At 40.1% G+C, this 20820-nt stretch overlaps 1 protein-coding gene across 1 annotated transcript; it reads left to right on the top strand.

Moving 5' to 3' along the window:
- The first annotated feature begins 117 nt into the window (after window positions 1-117).
- On the top strand, window positions 118-19412 carry LOC133645975 (pinopsin-like). The gene is made up of 6 exons (XM_062040899.1): window positions 118-253; window positions 306-429; window positions 6928-6947; window positions 7026-7354; window positions 7420-7665; window positions 19257-19412. Exons 1-6 carry the CDS (start codon window positions 118-120, stop codon window positions 19410-19412), a joined length of 1011 nt encoding a protein of 336 aa, XP_061896883.1.
- Window positions 19413-20820: the final 1408 nt, after the last annotated feature.

The raw sequence follows: 20820 nt of genomic DNA, 5'->3' as shown, positions 1-20820 counted from the left end.
AGGATCCAATTTATCCTAATGCATCTATCAGGCAGATGCACCACGGAGAAAAGCCCGGATCGCAAACGATAAAAGGAGGATGGCGTCGTCAGTCAACACTCCCTACATCCAGGCACCATGGACAGCACCGGCACGCCGTGGAGCTCCCAGGTGGCGCCCACCATCTTCCCCCGCGTGGGCTACAGCATCATCTCCTTCCTCATGTTCATCACCACCGTCCTGACGGTGTTCAACAACGGCCTGGTGAATCACCGTCTGCCTGAAGAACCGTCTCTGCTGCACCCCATGAACGTGTTCATCCTCAGCCTGGGATGAACACGTTCATGGGGTAGCAGCAGAGACGGGTTTCTTCAGGCAGACGGTGATCACCAGGCCGTTGTTGAACACCGTCAGGACGGTGGTGATGAACATGAGGAAGGAGATGATGCTGTAGCCCACGCGGGGGAAGATGGTCGGGCGCCACTGCCGGAGCTCACGGCCTGTGCCGGCTCGCTGTGTCCACCACTCGGCTCCGCCCACCACTCCGCCCCACGATGAAGGGAAGTAGTCTTGATGACGACACTACAATACTACAACAAAATAACTTTTTTAATACTTAATACCGAAAATAAGTCTTGTTTTGTTTTTAATATAAAAATGAATGGTCTATTTTTCATATATAAGGTGCACCGACGATGAATGGTCTATTTTTCATCTTTTTTCACATATAAGGCGCACCGGATTATTAGGCGCACCGCCGATGAATGGTCTATTTTTAATCTTTCATCATATTTAAGGCGCACCGAATTGTAAGGCGCACCGACGATGAATGGTCTATTTAAGTCCATCTTTTTTCATATATAAGGCGCACCGGATTATAAGGCGCACAGCCGATGAATAGTCTATTTTGCATCTTTTTTCACATATAAAGCGCACCGGATTATAAGGCGCACCGACTATGAACGGTCTATTTTTTCATACATAAAGCGCACCGGATTATAAGGCGCACCGCCGATGAATGGTCTATTTTTTCATATATAAGGCACACCGCCGATGAATGGTGTATTTTTTCATATATAAGGCGGATATAAGGCGCACCGCCGACGAATGGTCTATTTTTCATCTTTTTTCACATATAAGGCGCACCGGATTATAAAACGCACCGCAGATGAATGGTCTATTTTTCATCTTTTTTCATATATAAGGCGCACCGGATTATTAGGCGCACCAGCGATGAATGATCCATTTTTAATCTTTTATCATATATAAGGCGCACCGAATTATAAGGCGCACCGACGATGAATGGTCTATTTTATTTCATCTTTTTTCATACATAAGGCGCACCGGATTATAAGGCGCACCGCCGATGAATGGTCTATTTTGCATCTTTTTTCACACATAAAGCGCACTGGATTATAAGGCGCACCGACTATGAACGGTCTATTTTTTCATACATAAAGCGCACCGGATTATAAGGCGCACCGCCGATGAATGGTCTATTTTTTCATATATAAGGCGCACCGCCGATGAATGGTCAATTTTTTCATATATAAGGCGCACCGCCGATGAATGGTCTATTTTTTCCATATATAAGGCGCATATAAGGCGCACCGCCGACGAATGGTCTATTTTCCATCTTTTTCATATATAAGGCGCACCGGATTATTAGGCGCACCAGCGATGAATGATCTATTTTTAATCTTTTATCATATATAAGGCACACCGAATTATAAGGCGCACCAACGATGAATGGTCTATTTTATTTCATCTTTTTTCATACATAAAGCGCACCGGATTATAAGGCGCACCGCCGACGAATGGTCTATTTTTTCATATATAATGTGCACCGCCGATGAATGGTCTATTTCTTCATATATAAGGCGCATATAAGGCGCACCGCCGACGAATGCTCTATTTTTCATCTTTTTTCACATATAAGGCGCACCGGATTATAAGATTCACCGCCGACGAATGGTCTATTTTGCATCTTTTTTCACACATAAAGCGCACTGGATTATAAGGCGCACCGACAATGAATGGTCTATTTTTTCATACATAAAGCGCACCGGATTATAAGGCGCACCGCCGATGAATGGTCTATTTTTTCATATATAAGGCGCACCGGCAACGAATGGTCTATTTTTCATCTTTTTTCACATATAAGGCGCACCAGCGATGAATGATCTATTTTTAATCTTTTATCATATATAAGGCGCACCGAATTATAAGGCGCACCGACGATGAATGGTCTATTTTATTTCATCTTTTTTCATACATAAGGCGCACTGGATTATAAGGCGCACCGCCGATGAATGGTCTATTTTGCATCTTTTTTCACATAAAAAGCGCACCGGATTATAAGGCGCACCGACGATGAATGGTCCATTTTTTTCATATATAAGGTGCACCGTATTATAAGGCGCACCGCCGATGAATGGTCTATTTTTTCATATATAAGGCGCGCCGCCGATGAATGGTCCATTTTTTCATATATAAGGCGCATATAAGGCGCACCGCCGATGAATGGTCTATTTTCTCCATATATAAGGCGCATATAAGGCGCACCGCCGTCGAATGGTCTATTTTCCATCTTTTTTCATATATAAGGCGCACCGGATTATAAAACGCACCGCAGATGAATGGTCTATTTTTCATATTTTTTCATATACAAGGCGCACCGGATTATTAGGCGCACCAGCGATGAATGATCTATTTTTAATCTTTTATCATATATAAGGCGCACCGAATTATAAGGCGCACCAGCGATGAATGATCTATTTTTAATCTTTTATCACATATAAGGCGCACCGAATTATAAGGCGCACCGACGATGAATGGTCTATTCTATTTAATCTTTTTTCATACATAAGGTGCACCAGATTATAAGGCGCACCGCCGATGAATGGTCTATTTTGCATCTTTTTTCACATATAAAGCGCAGCGGATTATAAGGCGCACCAACGACGAATGGTCCATTTTTCATATATAAGGCGCACCGGATTATAAGGCGCACCGCCGATGAATGGTCTATTTTTTCATATATAAGGCGCACCAGATTATTAGGCGCACCGCCGATGAATTATCTATTTTTAATCTTTCATCATATTTAAGGCGCACCGAATTGTAAGGCGCACCGACGATGAATGGTCTATTTTATTTCATCTTTTTTCATACATAAGGCGCACCGGATTATAAGGCGCACCGCCGATGAATGGTCTATTTTGCATCTTTTTTCACACATAAAGCGCACTGGATTATAAGGCGCACCGACAATGAATGGTCTATTTTTTCATACATAAAGCGCACCGGATTATAAGGCGCACCGCCGATGAATGGTCTATTTTTTCATATATAAGGCGCACCGGCAACGAATGGTCTATTTTTCATCTTTTTTCACATATAAGGCGCACCAGCGATGAATGATCTATTTTTAATCTTTTATCATATATAAGGCGCACCGAATTATAAGGCGCACCGACGATGAATGGTCTATTTTATTTAATCTTTTTTCATACATAAGGCGCACCGGATTATAAGGCGCACCGCCGATGAATGGTCTATTTTACATCTTTTTTCACACATAAAGCACACTGGATTATAAGGCGCACCGACAATGAATGGTCTATTTTTTCATACATAAAGCACACCTGATTATAAGGCGCACCGCCGATAAATGGTCTATTTTTTTCATATATAAGGCGCACCGGCAACGAATGGTCTATTTTCCATCTTTTTCATATATAAGGCGCACCGGATTATAAAACGCACCGCAGATGGATGGTCTATTTTTCATTTTTTTTCATATATAAGGCGCATATAAGGCGCACCGCCGTCGAATGGTCTATTTTCCATCTTTTTCATATATAAGGCGCACCGGATTATAAAACGCACCGCAGATGAATGGTCTATTTTTCATTTTTTTTCATATATAAGGCGCACCGGATTATTAGGCGCACCAGCGATGAATGATCTATTTTTAATCTTTTATCATATATAAGGCGCACCGAATTATAAGGCGCACCAGCGATGAATGATCTATTTTTAATCTTTTATCATATATAAGGCGCACCGAATTATAAGGCGCACCGACGATGAATGGTCTATTCTATTTCATCTTTTTTTTCATACATAAGGCGCACCGGATTATAAGGCGCACCGCCGATGAATGGTCTATTTTGCATCTTTTTTCACATATAAAGCGCAGCGGATTATAAGGCGCACCGACGATGAATGGTCCATTTTTTCATATATAAGGCGCACCGGATTATAAGGCGCACCGCCGATGAATGGTCTATTTTTTCATATATAAGGCGCACCGCCGATGAATGGTCAATTTTTTCATATATAAGGCGCATATAAGGCGCACCGCCGATGAATGGTCTATTTTTTCATATATAAGGCGCATATAAGGCGCACCGCCGACGAATGGTCTATTTTCCATCTTTTTCATATATAAGGCGCACCGGATTATAAAACGCACCGCAGATGAATGGTCTATTTTTCATCTTTTTTCATATATAAGGCGCACCGGATTATTAGGCGCACCAGCGATGAATGATCTATTTTTAATCTTTTATCATATATAAGGCACACCGAATTATAAGGCGCACCAACGATGAATGGTCTATTTTATTTCATCTTTTTTCATATATAAAGCGCACCGGATTATAAGGCGCACCGCCGACGAATGGTCTATTTTTTCATATATAATGCGCACCGCCGATGAATGGGTCTATGTTTTCATAAATAAGGCGCACCGCCGACGAATGGTCTATTTTTCATCTTTTTTCACACATAAGGCGCACCGGATTATAAGATTCACCGCCGACGAACGGTCTATTTTTCATCTTTTTTCATATATATGGCGCACCGGATTATTAGGCGCACCAGCGATGAATGATCTATTTTTAATCTTTTATCATATATAAGGCGCACCGAATTATAAGGCGCACCGACGATGAATGGTCTATTTTATTTAATATTTTTTCATATACAAGGCGCACCGGATTATAAGGCGCACCGCCGATGAATGGTCTATTTTGCATCTTTTTTCACATCTAAAGCGCACCGGGTTATAAGGCGCAGCGACAATGAATGGTCTACTTTTTCATACATAAGGCGCACCGGATTATAAGGCGCACCGCCGATGAAAGGTCTATTTGTTCATATATAAGGTGCATATAAGGCGCACCGCAGATGAATGGTAGATTTTTTCATACATAAGGCGCATATAAGGCGCACCGCCGACGAATGGTCTATTTTGCATCTTTTTCACATATAATGCGCACCGGATTATAAGGCGCAGCGACGATGAATGGTCTATTTTTTCATACATAAAGCGCACCGGATTATAAGGCGCACCGCCGATGAATGGTCTATTTTTTCATATATAAGGTGCATATAAGACGCACCGCCAATGAATGGTCTATTTTACATATTTTTTCATATACAAGGCGCACCGTCGATGAATGGTCTAGTTTTGAGCTTTTTTCATATATAAAGCGCACCGGATTATAAGGCGCATCGACATAATACTACCACCACCATGCTTGACGGTAGGTATGGTGCTCCTGGGATTAAAGGCCTCGCCTTTTCTCCTCCAAACATATTGCTGGGTATTGTGTCCAAACAGCTCCATTTGTGTTTCATCTGACATCACATGGACAAAGATAAGTTCTGTGGTCAGATGAAACAAAAATGGAGCTGTTTGGCAACAATACCCAGCAATATGTTTGGAGGAGAAAAGGTGAGCCCTTTAATCCCAGGAACACCATTCCCACCGTCAAGCATGGTGGTGGTATGTAGACGTTGCCTTCTCGTGGGTTCTGCTGATCACGCACACTTGCACGGGAGTCTGGTGTTCAGGGTTCAACAAAGTGTTATTGTTGACGAGTTGTATCACCTCCCTCGACTTTTCAGTCCTCGTCACGCTGGTTTGCTTGCTCCAACGTCTCTCCAACCACTCTTCCTCCTTCTGCTCCCGGCCGCTGCTGATAAAAACAACAGGTGATTAGATAACCAGCCCCAGCTGGGCAATCTAATCACCGGTCAGCTGTGTTTCGAAGCCGGCCCTGGCACACCCCGCTCCTGCAGCAAGCGTGCCGACCACGCCCCCCCTCCACATGGTAGTATTATGCTCTGTTTTGCTGCCAATGGAACTGGTGCTTTACAGAGAGTAAATGGGACAGTGAAAAAGGAGGATTACCTCCAAATTCTTCAGGACAAGTTAAAATCATCAGCCCGGAGGTGGGTCATGGGCGCAGTTGGGTGTTCCAACAGGACAATGACCCCAAACACACGTCAAATGCGGTAAAGGAATGGCTAAATCAGGCTAGAATGAAGGTTTTAGAATGGACTTCCCAAAGTCCTGACTTAAACATGTGGACAATGCTGAAGAAACAAGTCCATGTCAGAAAACCAACACATTTAGCTGAACTGCACCAATTTTGCCAAGAGGAGTGGTCAAAAATTCAAGCAGAAGCTTGTGGATGGCTACCAAAAGCGCCTTATTGCAGTGAAACTTGCCAAGGGACATGCAAGCAAATATTAACTGTCAGGTTCAAACACTGATGACATCTATTAAACAAGACAAGAAGCAAAGAATTAAACAGAGACAGAATACAATTTGGCTCAATTGAGGAGAAAACGCCTGGCTCTTGTACAGTCTTCAGCACGCTCTGGCGAAAGATTCTTTTATTTGGACTTTCCTTGATTACATGGCAACAGCTGTTTCTAAGGGACGTGGGTCGTAAACAGCCACCGCCTTTGGTTACAGAACAGTTCAAAAGAAAAAGTCGCAAAACAGTTCACAGAAAAGGTCGCCTTGAGGGGAGTCAGGCCCTGCTTCCTCTCCGCTTTTGTAGTTCTTTGGTCAAGACAATATCTTTCTGTTGATTACGATACGTCAAAGAAACAGAACACATTCATGTTGCTTCCCATCCTACACAGTGGCGTTTCCCTTCTGCTCGGTAGGATGCTCAACTTTTGACCGCGACTGAACATCATAAATAATGAAGGTCGTTAATGAACACCATTACCCTCTCCAGGTCTGGTGTCGCTGTGCACGCTGACCCTGCTGGCGTACGAGCGCTACAACGCCGTGTGCAAGCCCGACGCCAGCCTCAAGCTGGGGATGAGGAGGAGCATCAAGGGCCTCCTCTTCGTCTGGGCCTTCTGCCTGTTCTGGGCCGTGGGGCCCCTGCTGGGATGGAGCGGCTACGGCCCCGAGGGGGTGCAGACGTCCTGCTCCCTGTCCTGGGAGGAGAGGTCCTGGAGCAACTACAGCTACCTCACCCTCTACACGCTCATGTGCTTCCTGTTCCCGGTGGCCGTCATCATCTACTGCTACTCCAGAGTGCTGGCGTCCATGAGAAAGGTTCTCTCACCCACACTACGCAAATCCACGCATACCTCGGACCTAAACGGCTGTTCTTATCCCAGCTGAACAGGAGCGTGGAGCTCCAGTCGGGGCGTTCCTTGCAGAAGGAGAACGACCACGCCACCAGCATGGTCCTGACTATGGTGGTGGCCTTCTTCATGTGCTGGCTGCCTTACACCGCCTTGTCGGTGGTGGTGGTGGTCAATCCTCAGCTCCACATCCCTCCGCTGGTGGCGACCATGCCCATGTACTTTGCCAAGACCAGCCCCGTGTACAACCCCATCATCTACTTCCTGTCCAACAAGCAGGTACCGGCGACACTCGCAGTGAAATGCTAATGTTGTCCGTGTGAAGACGTGCACACCACGGCTCAGGCTGTGGGATTTTTCCGTCTTATTAGGGTAGGTTACTTTATAAGTATCTGAAGGTAAACTTGTTTTGCAGACAGCAAGATCAGGACGTCCATTTAAACATACAGAGAAAGGAACATCTTAGATATGCAACACAAAGACCTACAGTATTTTCCGGACCATAGGGTGCATCAGTTTATAAGGCGCACCGCCGATGAATGGTCTATTTTTCATCTTTTTCCATATATAAGGCGCACTGCCGATGAATAGTCTATTCCCCCCCCCACATTTTTCATATATAAGGCGCACCGGATTATAAGGCGCACCGCCAATGAATGGTCTATTTTTCATCTTTTTTCACATATAAGGCGCACCATATTATAAGGCGCACCGATGATAAAAGGCCTAGTTTTCATCTTTTTTCATATATAAGGCGCACCGGGTTATAAGGCGCACCGCCGATGAATGGTCTATTCTTCATCTTTTCAATATATAAAACGCACCAGATTATAAGGCGCACCGCCGATTAATGGTCTATTTTTCATCTATTTTCACATATAAGGCGCACCGCCGATGAATGGTCTATATTTCAATCTTTTTCATATATAAGGCGCACCGTCGATGAATGGTCTATTTTTTTTCTTTTTTTCATATATAAGGCATACCGCCGATGAATGGTCTATTTTTCATCTTTTTCCATATATAAGGCGCACCGCAGATGAATGGTCTATTTTCCCCCCACATTTTTCATATATAAGGCACACCGGATTATAAAGCGCACCGCCAATGAATGGTCTATTTTTCATCTTTTTTCACATATAAGGCGCACCATATTATAAGGCGCACTGATGATGAAAGACCTAGTTTTCATCTTTTTTCATATATAAGGCGCACCGGGTTATAAGGCGCACCGCAGATGAATGGTCTATCTTTCATCTTTTTAATATATAAAACGCACCGGATTATAAGGCGCACCGCCAACGAATGGTCTATTTTTCATATATAAGGCGCACCGCCGATGAATGGTCTATTTTTTCATCTTTTTTCATATATAAGGCGCACCGGATTATAAGGCGCACCGCCGATGAATGGTCTATTTTTCATCTTTTTTCATATATAAGGCGCACCGGATTATAAGGCGCACCGCCAATGAATGGTCTATTTTTCATCTTTTTTCACATATAAGGCGCACCATATTATAAGGCGCACCGATGATGAAAGGCCTAGTTTTAATCTTTTTTCATATATAAGGCACACCGGATTATAAGGCGCACCGCAGATGAACGGTCTATTATATATATTTTTTCCATATATAAGGCGCACGGCCGATGAACGGTCTATTCTTCATCTTTTTTCATATTTAAAGTGCACCGGGTTATAAGGCGCACCGACGATTAATGGTCTAGTTTTTCATCTTTTTTCATATATAAGGCGCACCGGATTATAAGGTGCACCGCGACAAATGGTCTATTTTTAATCCATTTTCATATATAAGGCGCACCGGATTATAAGGCACACCGCCGATGAATGGTCTATTTTTCATCTTTTTTCATATAAAAGGCGCACCGCCGATGAATGGTCTATTTGTGATCCTTTTTCATATATAAGGCGCACCGCCGGCGAATGGTCTATTTTTAATCCGTTTTCATATATAAGGCGTACCGGATTATAAGGCACACCGCCGATGAATGGTCTATTTTTCATCCTTTTTTCATATAAAAGGCGCACCGCCGATGAATGGTCTATTTGTGATCCTTTTTCATATATAAGGCGCACCGCCGGCGAATGGTCTATTTTTCATCTTTTTTCCCAAATAAGGCGCACCGGTTTATAAGACGCACCGCCGATGAATGGTCAATTTTTCACTCTTTTCATATATAAGGCGCACCGGATTATAAGGCGCACCGCCGATGAGCGGTCTATTGTTGATCCTTTGTCATATAGAAGGCGAACCGCCGATGAATGGTATATATTTCAATCTTTTCCATATATAAGGCGCACCGTCGATGAATGGTTTTTTTTTTTCTTTTTTTCATATATAAGGCATACCGCCGATGAATGGTCTATTTTTCATCTTTTTCCATATATAAGGCGCACCGCAGATGAATGGTCTATTTTTCCCCCACATTTTTCATATATAAGGCACACCGGATTATAAAGCGCACCGCCAATGAATGGTCTATTTTTCATCTTTTTTCACATATAAGGCGCACCATATTATAAGGCGCACTGATGATGAAAGACCTAGTTTTCATCTTTTTTCATATATAAGGCGCACCGGGTTATAAGGCGCACCGCAGATGAATGGTCTATTTTTCATCTTTTTAATATATAAAACGCACCGGATTATAAGGCGCACCGCCAACGAATGGTCTATTTTTCATATATAAGGCGCACCGCCGATGAATGGTCTATTTTTTCATCTTTTTTCATATATAAGGCGCACCGGATTATAAGGCGCACCGCCGATGAATGGTCTATTTTTCATCTTTTTTCATATATAAGGCGCACCGGATTATAAGGCGCACCGCCAATGAATGGTCTATTTTTCATCTTTTTTCACATATAAGGCGCACCATATTATAAGGCGCACAGATGATGAAAGGCCTAGTTTTCATCTTTTTTCATATATAAGGCACACCGGATTATAAGGCGCACCGCAGATGAACGGTCTATTATATATATTTTTTCCATATATAAGGCGCACCGCCGATGAACGGTCTATTCTTCATCTTTTTTCATATTTAAAGTGCACCGGGTTATAAGGCGCACCGACGATTAATGGTCTAGTTTTTCATCTTTTTTCATATATAAGGCGCACCGGATTATAAGGTGCACCGCCGACAAATGGTCTATTTTTAATCCATTTTCATATATAAGGCGCACCGGATTATAAGGCACACCGCCGATGAATGGTCTATTTTTCATCTTTTTTCATATAAAAGGCGCACCGCCGATGAATGGTCTATTTGTGATCCTTTTTCATATATAAGGCGCACCGCCGGCGAATGGTCTATTTTTAATCCGTTTTCATATATAAGGTGTACCGGATTATAAGGCACACCGCCGATGAATGGTCTATTTTTCATCCTTTTTTCATATAAAAGGCGCACCGCCGATGAATGGTCTATTTGTGATCCTTTTTCATATATAAGGCGCACCGCCGGCGAATGGTCTATTTTTCATCTTTTTTCCCAAATAAGGCGCACCGGTTTATAAGACGCACCGCCGATGAATGGTCAATTTTTCACTCTTTTCATATATAAGGCGCACCGGATTATAAGGCGCACTGCCGATGAGCGGTCTATTGTTGATCCTTTGTCATATAGAAGGCGAACCGCCGATGAATGGTATATTTTTTAATCTTTTTTTCACATATAGGACGCATCTGATTATAGGGCGCATCGCCGATGAATGGTCTATTTTTCATCTATTTTCACATATAAGGCGCACCGCTGATGAATGGTCTATATTTCAATCTTTTTCATATATAAGGCGCACCGCCGATGAATGGTCTATTTTTTCTTTTTTTTCATATATAAAGCGCACTGGATTATATGGCATACCGCCGATGAATGGTCTATTTTTCATCTTTTTCCATATATAAGGCGCACTGCCGATGAATGGTCTATTTTCCCCCCACATTTTTCATATATAAGGCGCACCGGATTATAAGGCGCACCGCCAATGAATGGTCTATTTTTCATCTTTTTTCACATATAAGGCGCACCATATTATAAGGCGCACGATGATAAAAGGCCTAGTTTTCATCTTTTTTCATATATAAGGCGCCATATTATAACCGCGGGTTATAAGGCGCACCGCCGATGAATGGTCTATTTTTCATCTTTTCAATATATAAAACGCACCGGATTATAAGGCGCACCGCCGATTAATGGTCTATTTTTCATCTATTTTCACATATAAGGCGCACCGCAGATGAATGGTCTATATTTCAATCTTTTTCATATATAAGGCGCACCGTCGATGAATGGTCTATCTTTTTTCTTTTTTTCATATATAAGGCATACCGCCGATGAATGGTCTATTTTTCATCTTTTTCCATATATAAGGCGCACCGCAGATGAATGGTCTATTTTTCCCCCACATTTTTCATATATAAGGCACACCGGATTATAAGGCGCACCGCCAATGAATGGTCTATTTTTCATATTTTTTCACATATAAGGCGCACCATATTATAAGGCGCACTGATGATGAAAGACCTAGTTTTCATCTTTTTTCATATATAAGGCGCACCGGGTTATAAGGCGCACCGCCGATGAATGGTCTATTTTTCATCTTTTTAATATATAAAACGCACCGGATTATAAGGCGCACCGCCAACGAATGGTCTATTTTTCATATATAAGGCGCACCGCCGATGAATGGTCTATTTTTTCATCTTTTTTCATATATAAGGCGCACCGGATTATAAGGCGCACCGCCAATGAATGGTCTATTTTTCATCTTTTTTCACATATAAGGCGCACCATATTATAAGGCGCACCGATGATGAAAGGCCTAGTTTTCATCTTTTTTCATATATAAGGCACACCGGGTTATAAGGCGCACCGCCGATGAATGGTCTATTTTTCATCTTTTCAATATATAAAACGCACCGGATTATAAGGCGCACCGCCGACGAATGGTCTATTTTTCATCTTTTTTCATATATAAGGCGCACCGCCGATGAATGGTCTATTTTTTCATCTTTTTTCATATATAAGGCGCACCGGATTATAAGGCGCACCGCCGATGAATGGTCTATTTTTCATCTTTTTTCATATATAAGGCGCACCGACGATGAATGGTCTATTTTTTCATCTTTTTTCATATATAAGGCGCACCGGATTATAAGGCGCACAAAATAGTATATACTCCAAGTTCCCCATGAAAAGGATAAAACATATAAAATCCCAATCAGATAAGATTTGGGACAAGCCAGAATAAAACACCATAATAAGATAATAATAAAAGAATAAATAAGATACCACAGCTTATTTAGTTCTGTGACGGCAGCTGGGACAAAACTACATCTGTTCCGCTTTGTTTTGCCTCTCGGGACTAAAAACCTCCGTCCAGATGGGAGAAGCTGAAAATAGCTGTGTAGGTAGTGAGATACATCAGTTAATCTGTCTTTTTTTAAAAATTTTATATCTCTGTTAAAATATTTTTCTTCATTTGTTCCGACTTACAATGTGTGTTAAAATCCATTCTAGCCAACAACTACGGTTTTCCCGTAATGAGTAAGTTTTTTTGATAATCCGGTGGTTAAAAACTACGGTTTTCAATTAAAAATGAACTTAAAAATGTACGGAGCAACTCCACGGGCAGTTTAATGATGATTGGGTGGTTTACGTATAAGAACATCCATGATTGGTTGGTTTGTTTACTATGATGAGTCACCATTGGTTAAGATTAGGGCAAAACATTAGGGACAGGCCAATCAGAGGCAAGCTAGGGCGGGTCATGGAACCAGGAAGACAGATTTTGGCGCAAACTACCTTCCACATTTTTCCACCCGATTCAAACCGTTCCGACATCAAACTGTTCAGCCTATTCGGGAATCGAGGGATTTCTCTTGACAAATTCCAAAAATTCCCAGATTTCCCAGAATTCCAGGTTTTCCGGGACATTTTTCCCATTCAAAATGAATTGGCCATTTTTCAAACGTCCACCATTTCCACATTTTTTAACCTATTCAAACCATTCCAAACTCAACATATTCCACCATTCTGGAAATTCAAACGTCCCCTTTTCCAAGTTCAAAAAAATTCCAGGATTTTCCAGAATTCCTGGTTTTCCAAAGCCTTATTTCCATCCTTATTTATGGTGACAACTCCTTCCACATTTTTCAACGCATTCCAACTGTTCCATCGTCCAAACATTCCTCTTAATCAGGACAAAAAACGAAGTTGTTTTTTTGAACTGGAAAAATTCCCGGTTTTCCCGAAATTCCAAGAAATCCGTAATACCATTTCTCAATTCAACATATTACTACTTCAGCATTTCTTGCCCTATTTGAAAATGTTCAACTTTTTCACCTCATTCCAATTTTTTACCATTTTCAATAAAATTCCCGCTTTTCCCGAAATTCCCAATTTTTTCTGAAATTCCCATAGAAATCAATGGGACATTCTTCAAAGTTCCACAACTCTTTCATCTGATTCAAACTGTTCCAACTTCAAAATATTCAGCCTGTTCAGGAATTGTGTGCTCTACTTCAACAATTCTAAAAAAAATTCCCGGAATTCCCATAATTCCTTTTTTTTTTCTTTTTTTTCTTGCATTTTCCCCTTTCAAAATGAATTGGCCATTTTTTAAACTTCCACCATCTCCACATTTTTCAACCTCTTCAAACCATTCCAAATTCAACACATTCCACCATTCTGGAAATTCAAACTTCTCCTTTTCCAAGTTCAAAAAAATTCCAGGATTTTATAGAATTCCTGCCCTATTTTAACCCTTTTTTCTGGTGACTACTTCTTCCACATTTTTCAATGCATTTCAACCGTTCCACCGTCCAAAAATTCCTCTTAATCAGGACAAAACAATTAAGTTGTTTTTTGAACTGGGAAAATTCCCAGTTTTCCCCGAAATTCCAGGAATTCCGTAATACCATTTCTCAACTCAACATGTTACTGCTTCAACATTTCTCTACCTATTTTAAAAATGTCAACTCCAACCGTTTCAGCTCATTCAAGTTTTTTTTTACCATTTTCAATAAAATTCCCGCTTTTCCCGAAATTCCAATTTTTTTCTGAAATTCCCATTGAAATCAATTTTCTTCAAAGTTCCACAACTCCCACATTTTTTATCTGATTCAAACTTTTCCAACTTCAAAATATTCAGCCTGTTCAGGAATTATGTTCTCTACTTCAACAATTCTATAAAAAATTCCCAGATTTCCCATAATTCCTTCTTCTTTTTTTTTTTTTTTTTGGCATTTTCCCCTTTCAAAATGAATTGGCCATTTTTCAAACTTCCACCATTTCCACATTTTTCAACCTATTCAAACCATTCCACCTTCAACACATTCCTCCATCTTGGAAATTCAAACTTCCCCTTTTCCGAGTTAAAAACAATTCCAGGGTTTTCAATAATTCCTGCCTTATTTCCACCCTTTTTTCTGGCGATTACTTCTTCCACATTTTTCAATGCATTTCAACTGTTCCACCGTCCAAACATTCCTCTTAATCAGGACAAAAAAAAACAAATGGTTTTTTTGATCTGGAAAAATTCCCGGTTTTCCCGAAATTCCAGGAATTCTGTAATACCATTTCTCAATTCAACATGTTGTTACTTCAACATTTCTCAACCTATTTAAAATGTTTTAACTCCAACCGTTTCAACTCACTCAGCTCATGCAAGTTATTTTTTACCATTTTCAATAAAATTCCCGCTTTTCCCGAAATTCCCATTGAAAACAATGGGACATTCTTCAAAGTTCCACAATTCCCACATTTTTCATCTGATTCAAACTGTTCCAACTTCAAAATATCCAGCCTGTTCAGGAATTGTGTGCTCTATTTCAACAATTCTAAAATAAAATCCTGGATTTCCCATAATTCCTGTTTTTTTTTTTTTTTTTGGCATTTTCCCCTTTCAAAATCAATTGGCCATTTTTCAAACTTCCACCATTTCCACATTTTTCCACCTATTCAAACCATTCCAAATTCAACACATTCCACCATTCTGGAAATTCAAACTTCCCCTTTTCCAAGTAAAAAAAAAATTCCAGTATTTTCCAGAATTCCTGCCCTATTTCCACACTTTTCTGGCGACTACTCCTTCCACATTTTTCAACTCATTTCAACCGTTCCACCGTCCAAACATTCCTCTTAATCAGAACAAAACAACTTAGTTGTTTTTTGACCTGGAAAAATTCCCGGTTTTCCCGAAATTCCAGGAATTCCATAATACCATTTCTCAATTCAACATGTTACTGCTTCAACATTTCTCGACTTGTTTGAAAAATTTAAACTCCAACCGTTTCAACTCTTTCACCTCCTTCAAGTTTTTTTTTACCATTTTCAATAAAATTCAAGCTTTTCCCGAAATACCCAATTTTTTCTGAAATTCCCATTGAAACAAAGTTCCACAATTCCCACATTTTTCATCTGATTCAAACTGTTCCAACTTCAAAATATTCAGCCTGTTCAGGAATTGTGTGCTATTTTCTATTTCTATTTCAACAATTCTAAAAAAAATTCCCGGATTTCCCATAATTCCTTCATTTTTTTAAATTTTTTTTTCATTTTCCCCTTTCAAAATGAATTGGCCATTTTTCAAACTTCCACCATTTTCACATTTTTCAACCTATCCAAACCATTCCGAATTCAACACATTCCACCATTCTGTAAATTCAAACTTCCCCTTTTCTAAGTTCCAAAAAATTCCAGGATTTTCCAGAATTCCTAGTTTTCCAAAGCCCTATTTCCACCATTTTTTTGTGACGACTACTTCTTCCACATTTTTCAACGCATTCCAACCGTTCCACCGTCCAAACATTCCTCTTAATCTGGACAAAAAAAGGAAGTTATTTTTTGAACTGGAAAAATTCCCGGTTTTTCCTGAAATTCCAGGAATTCCGTAATACCGTTTCTCAATTCAACATGTTACTACTTCAACATTTCCAAACCTATTTGAAAAATTTAAACTCCAACCGTGTCAAATCTTTCACCTCATTGAAGTTTTTCACCATTTTCAATAAAATCCCTGCTTTTCCCGAAATTCCCAATTTTTTCTGAAATTCCCATAGAAATCAATGGGACATTCTTCAAAGTTCCACAATTCCCACATTTTTCATCTGATTCAAACTGTTCCAACTTCAAACTATTCAGCCGGTTCAGGAATTATGTTCTCTACTTCAATAATTCTAAAAAAAAAAATCCCGGATTACCCAAAATTCCTTTTTTTTTTTTGCATTTTCCCCTTTCAAAATGAATTGGCCATTTTTCAAACTTCCACCATTTCCGCATTTTTCAACCTATCCAAACCATTCCGAATTCAACACATTCCACCATTCTGGAAATTCAAACTTCCCCTTTTCTAAGTTCCAAAAAATTCCACGATTTTCCAGAATTCCTGCCCTATTTCCACCCTTTTTTCTGGCGACTACTTCTACCACATTTTTCAACGCATTTCAACCGTTACACCGTCCAAACATTCCTCTTAATCAGGACAAAAAAACCAAGTTGTTTTTGGAACTGGAAAAATTCCCGTTTTTTCCCGAAACTCCAGGAATTCCGTAATACCGTTTCTCAATTCAACATGTTACTACTTCAACATTTCCTGACCTATTTGAAAAATTTAAACTCCAACCATGTCAAATCTTTCACCTCATTGAAGTTTTTTACCATTTTCAATAAAATTCCTGCTTTTCCCGAAATTCCCAATTTTTTTCTGAAATTCCCATTGAAATCAATGGGACATTCTTCAAAGTTCCACAATTCCCACATTTTTCATCTGATTCAAACTGTTCCAACTTCAAACTATTCAGCCGGTTCAGGAATTATGTTCTTTACTTCAATAATTCTAAAAAAAAAATCCCGGATTTCCCAAAATTCCTTTTTTTTTTTTTCATTTTCCCCTTTCAAAATGAATTGGCCATTTTTCAAACTTCCACCATTTCCACATTTTTCAACCTATCCAAACCATTCCGAATTCAACACATTCCACCATTATGGAAATTCAAAGTTCCAAAAAATTCCAGGATTTTCCAGAATTCCTAGTTTTCCAAAGCCCTATTTCCACCCTTTTTTTGTGACGACTACTTCTTCCACATTTTTCAACGCATTCCAACCGTTCCACCGTCCAAACATTCCTCTTAATCTGGACAAAAAAAGGAAGTTATTTTTTGAACTGGAAAAATTCTCGGTTTTTCCTGAAATTCCAGGAATTCCGTAATACCGTTTCTCAATTCAACATGTTACTACTTCAACATTTCCTGACCTATTTGAAAAATTTAAACTCCAACCGTGTCAAATCTTTTACCTCATTGAAGTTTTTTACCATTTTCAATACAATTCCTGCTTTTCCCGAAATTCCCAATTTTTTCTGAAATTCCCATAGAAATCAATGGGACATTCTTCAAAGTTCCACAATTCCCACATTTTTCATCTGATTGAAACTGTTCCAACTTCAAACTATTCAGCCGGTTCAGGAATTATGTTCTTTACTTCAATAATTCTAAAAAAAAATTCCCGGATTTCCCAAAATTCCTTTTTTTTTTTTTTGCATTTTCCCCTTTCAAAATGAATTGGCCATTTTTCAAACTTCCACCATTTCCGCATTTTTCAACCTATCCAAACCATTCCGAATTCAACACATTCCACCATTCTGGAAATTCAAAGTTCCAAAAAATTCCAGGATTTTCCAGAATTCCTAGTTTTCCAAAGCCCTATTTCCACCCTTTTTTTCTGGCGACTACTCCTTCCACATTTTTCAACGCATTCCAACCGTTCCACCGTCCAAACATTCCTCTTAATCAGAACAAAAAAAACGTATGTGTTTTTTGACCTGGAAAAATTCCCGGTTTTTCCTGAAATTCCAGGAATTCCGTAATACCGTTTCTCAATTCAACATGTTACTACTTCAACATTTCCTGACCTATTTGAAAAATTTAAACTCCAACCGTGTCAAATCTTTCACCTCATTGAAGTTTTTTTTTACCATTTTCAATAAAATTCCTGCTTTTCCCGAAAGTCCCAATTTTTTCTGAAATTCCTAAGGAAATCAATGGGACATTCTTCAAAGTTCCACAATTCCCACATTTTTCATCTGATTCAAACTGTTCCAACTTCAAACTATTCAGCCGGTTCAGGAATTATGTTCTTTACTTCAATAATTCTAAAAAAAAATTCCCGGATTACCCAAAATTCCTTTTTTTTTTTGGCATTTTCCCCTTTCAAAATGAATTGGCCATTTTTCAAACTTCCACCATTTCCACATTTTTCAACCTATCCAAACCATTCCGAATTCAACACATTCCACCATTCTGGAAATTCAAAGTTCCAAAAAATTCCAGGATTTTCCAGAATTCCTAGTTTTCCAAAGCCCTATTTCCACCCTTTTTTTCTGGCGACTACTCCTTCCACATTTTTCAACGCATTCCAACCGTTCCACCGTCCAAACATTCCTCTTAAACTGGACAAAAAAACGAAGTTGTTTTTTGAACCGGAAAAATTCCCGGTTTTTCCCCGAAACTCCAGGAATTCCGTAATACCGTTTCTCAATTCAACATGTTACTACTTCAACATTTCCCCACATCTGCGGTCCCCTCCAAGGTTTCTCATTGTCATCCCATTGGGTGGAGTTTTTCCTTGCCCCGATGTGGGATCTGAGCCGAGGATGTCGTTGTGGCTTGTGCAGCCCTTTGAGACACTCGTGATTTAGGGCTATATAAGTAAACATTGACTGATTGATGGACTATGGGCGTTCTTTTTATCCGTTGCTTCCGCAGCCCGTTTAGTCGAGCGTGCAAACCGCAGCGGCCGAATTTTGCAGAACGCCGAGTAACTCTCGCTTTGTCTCCGTCCCGACAGTTCCGGGACGGCGCTCTGGAGATGCTGTCCTGCGGCCGCTACATCCCCCACGGCTCCTCCACCCGGGTGAGCATCAACATGAGGCCCCTGAGCCGGAGGAGACGGCTGATCCCCTGCAGCAGAATCAACAGGCACAGCAAGGTGTTGCCTCTGTAAAATATCCACCGCGCTCCCTTTTGACGGCTCGTTAACGACACAGAATGACAAGTCTTGTGCAAGTGGGGCTTTTTTTTCTTCTTCTTCTTCTTTTTCTTTGTCCAAGAAGTCCGGAGTGAAGAGGAGACTCGACAGCTGATGGACAGATGGAGGACAAAGGAACCAATAGGAAGCCTTCTGGTACACACTCATTATTCCAAGTGTTATTTTCCTCGCTTTTTTTTTCTCTGTGACTGTCAGAAAAGAGATGACACGACTCTCTTTTAAAAAAAAAGTCAAAAAAAAAAACCCTTATAGAACTCTATTAGGTAACACCAGCAACATTCAGGGCATCTTTTGGATTATGCCCACACACAAGCTACTTTTTAATTGACCAAGTGGAGGGGATCTACCTCACACATATATATATATATATAATTTATATTTATTTAGACCAGTGGTTCTTAACCTTGTTGGACGTACCGAAACCCACCAGTTGTATATGCGCATTCATTTATTCAGTGAAAAATAAACTTTTTTTTTTTTCAAATTCAAGACAAAGTAATATAATACTAATAATAATAATAGATTTTATTTGTAAAAAGCACTTTACATTGAGTAATCAACCTCAAAGTGGTAGTGTATTAAAAAAAAAAATATATATATATATATAAAAATAAATACAAATAAAAAGATAATAGAAAATAAATTAAAATTAAAGCTGCAAGCAGCGATGGACGGGACCGACTTTGACGGCACATAAAACTCTTTGGTCAACTTTTAATCAGAAGGGTTCAATCTCTCTCCTGTGCTAGTTTGATGCCGACACGACAAACGCGCTCAGAGGAGATAATGTTTGAAAAAAGGTGACCGGTTTTTACAAAACCTTTGTTTTGAAGGGGGAATTGCAAACTTCCTGTTAATTTTTGCTGGGGGTTGTCAATATATGAAATGTAGGTCTAAGTGAGACCTACATAGAGGTTTTTGTTTCATGTCTCTAAGACATTCCTACTGGAAGTTACAGGCAGTTTTGTCTTGAGTTTTCTTCCTAGGAGCAGTTGTGTCTCTGTTTTCTTCCAAGGGGGCGCTAGAGCGCAATTTTGAGTTTTGGGGTTGGGTTTTTTTATGAGATCGCAATTTTTGCCAGTCCTGATGTGTGTGTCCAGTTTGGTGAATTTTGAAGCATGTTAAAGGGGGGGGAAATTACAGCTCAAAGAGGCAAAAGTGACTGTTTTTAGTAAACTTTTGTTTTGAAGGGGGAATTGCCAACTTCCTGTTGATTTTTGCTGAAGGATGTCAGTGTATGAAATCTAGGTCTAAGTCAGACCTACATAGAGGTTTTTGTTTCATGTCTCTACGACATTCCTACCGGAAGTTACAAGCAGTTTTGTCTGTGTTTTTTCCTAGGGGGCGCTAGAGCGCAGTTTTG

The sequence above is a fragment of the Entelurus aequoreus genome, linkage group LG03 (assembly GCF_033978785.1).
Source record: "Entelurus aequoreus isolate RoL-2023_Sb linkage group LG03, RoL_Eaeq_v1.1, whole genome shotgun sequence".
Classification (NCBI taxonomy): domain Eukaryota; kingdom Metazoa; phylum Chordata; class Actinopteri; order Syngnathiformes; family Syngnathidae; genus Entelurus; species Entelurus aequoreus.
This window is presented reverse-complemented; position numbering and strand designations above follow the sequence as displayed.

Bases quoted from the DNA above. Each gene is read 5' to 3' on its own strand.
- LOC133645975 (XM_062040899.1), top strand. From the start codon at position 118: ATGGACAGCACCGGCACGCCGTGGAGCTCCCAGGTGGCGCCCACCATC. The intron at 430-6,927 runs GTAGCCCACGCG...CATCCTACACAG, and splicing joins ATGAGGAAGGAGATGATGCT to TGGCGTTTCCCTTCTGCTCG. The intron at 6,948-7,025 runs GTAGGATGCTCA...TACCCTCTCCAG, and splicing joins TGGCGTTTCCCTTCTGCTCG to GTCTGGTGTCGCTGTGCACG.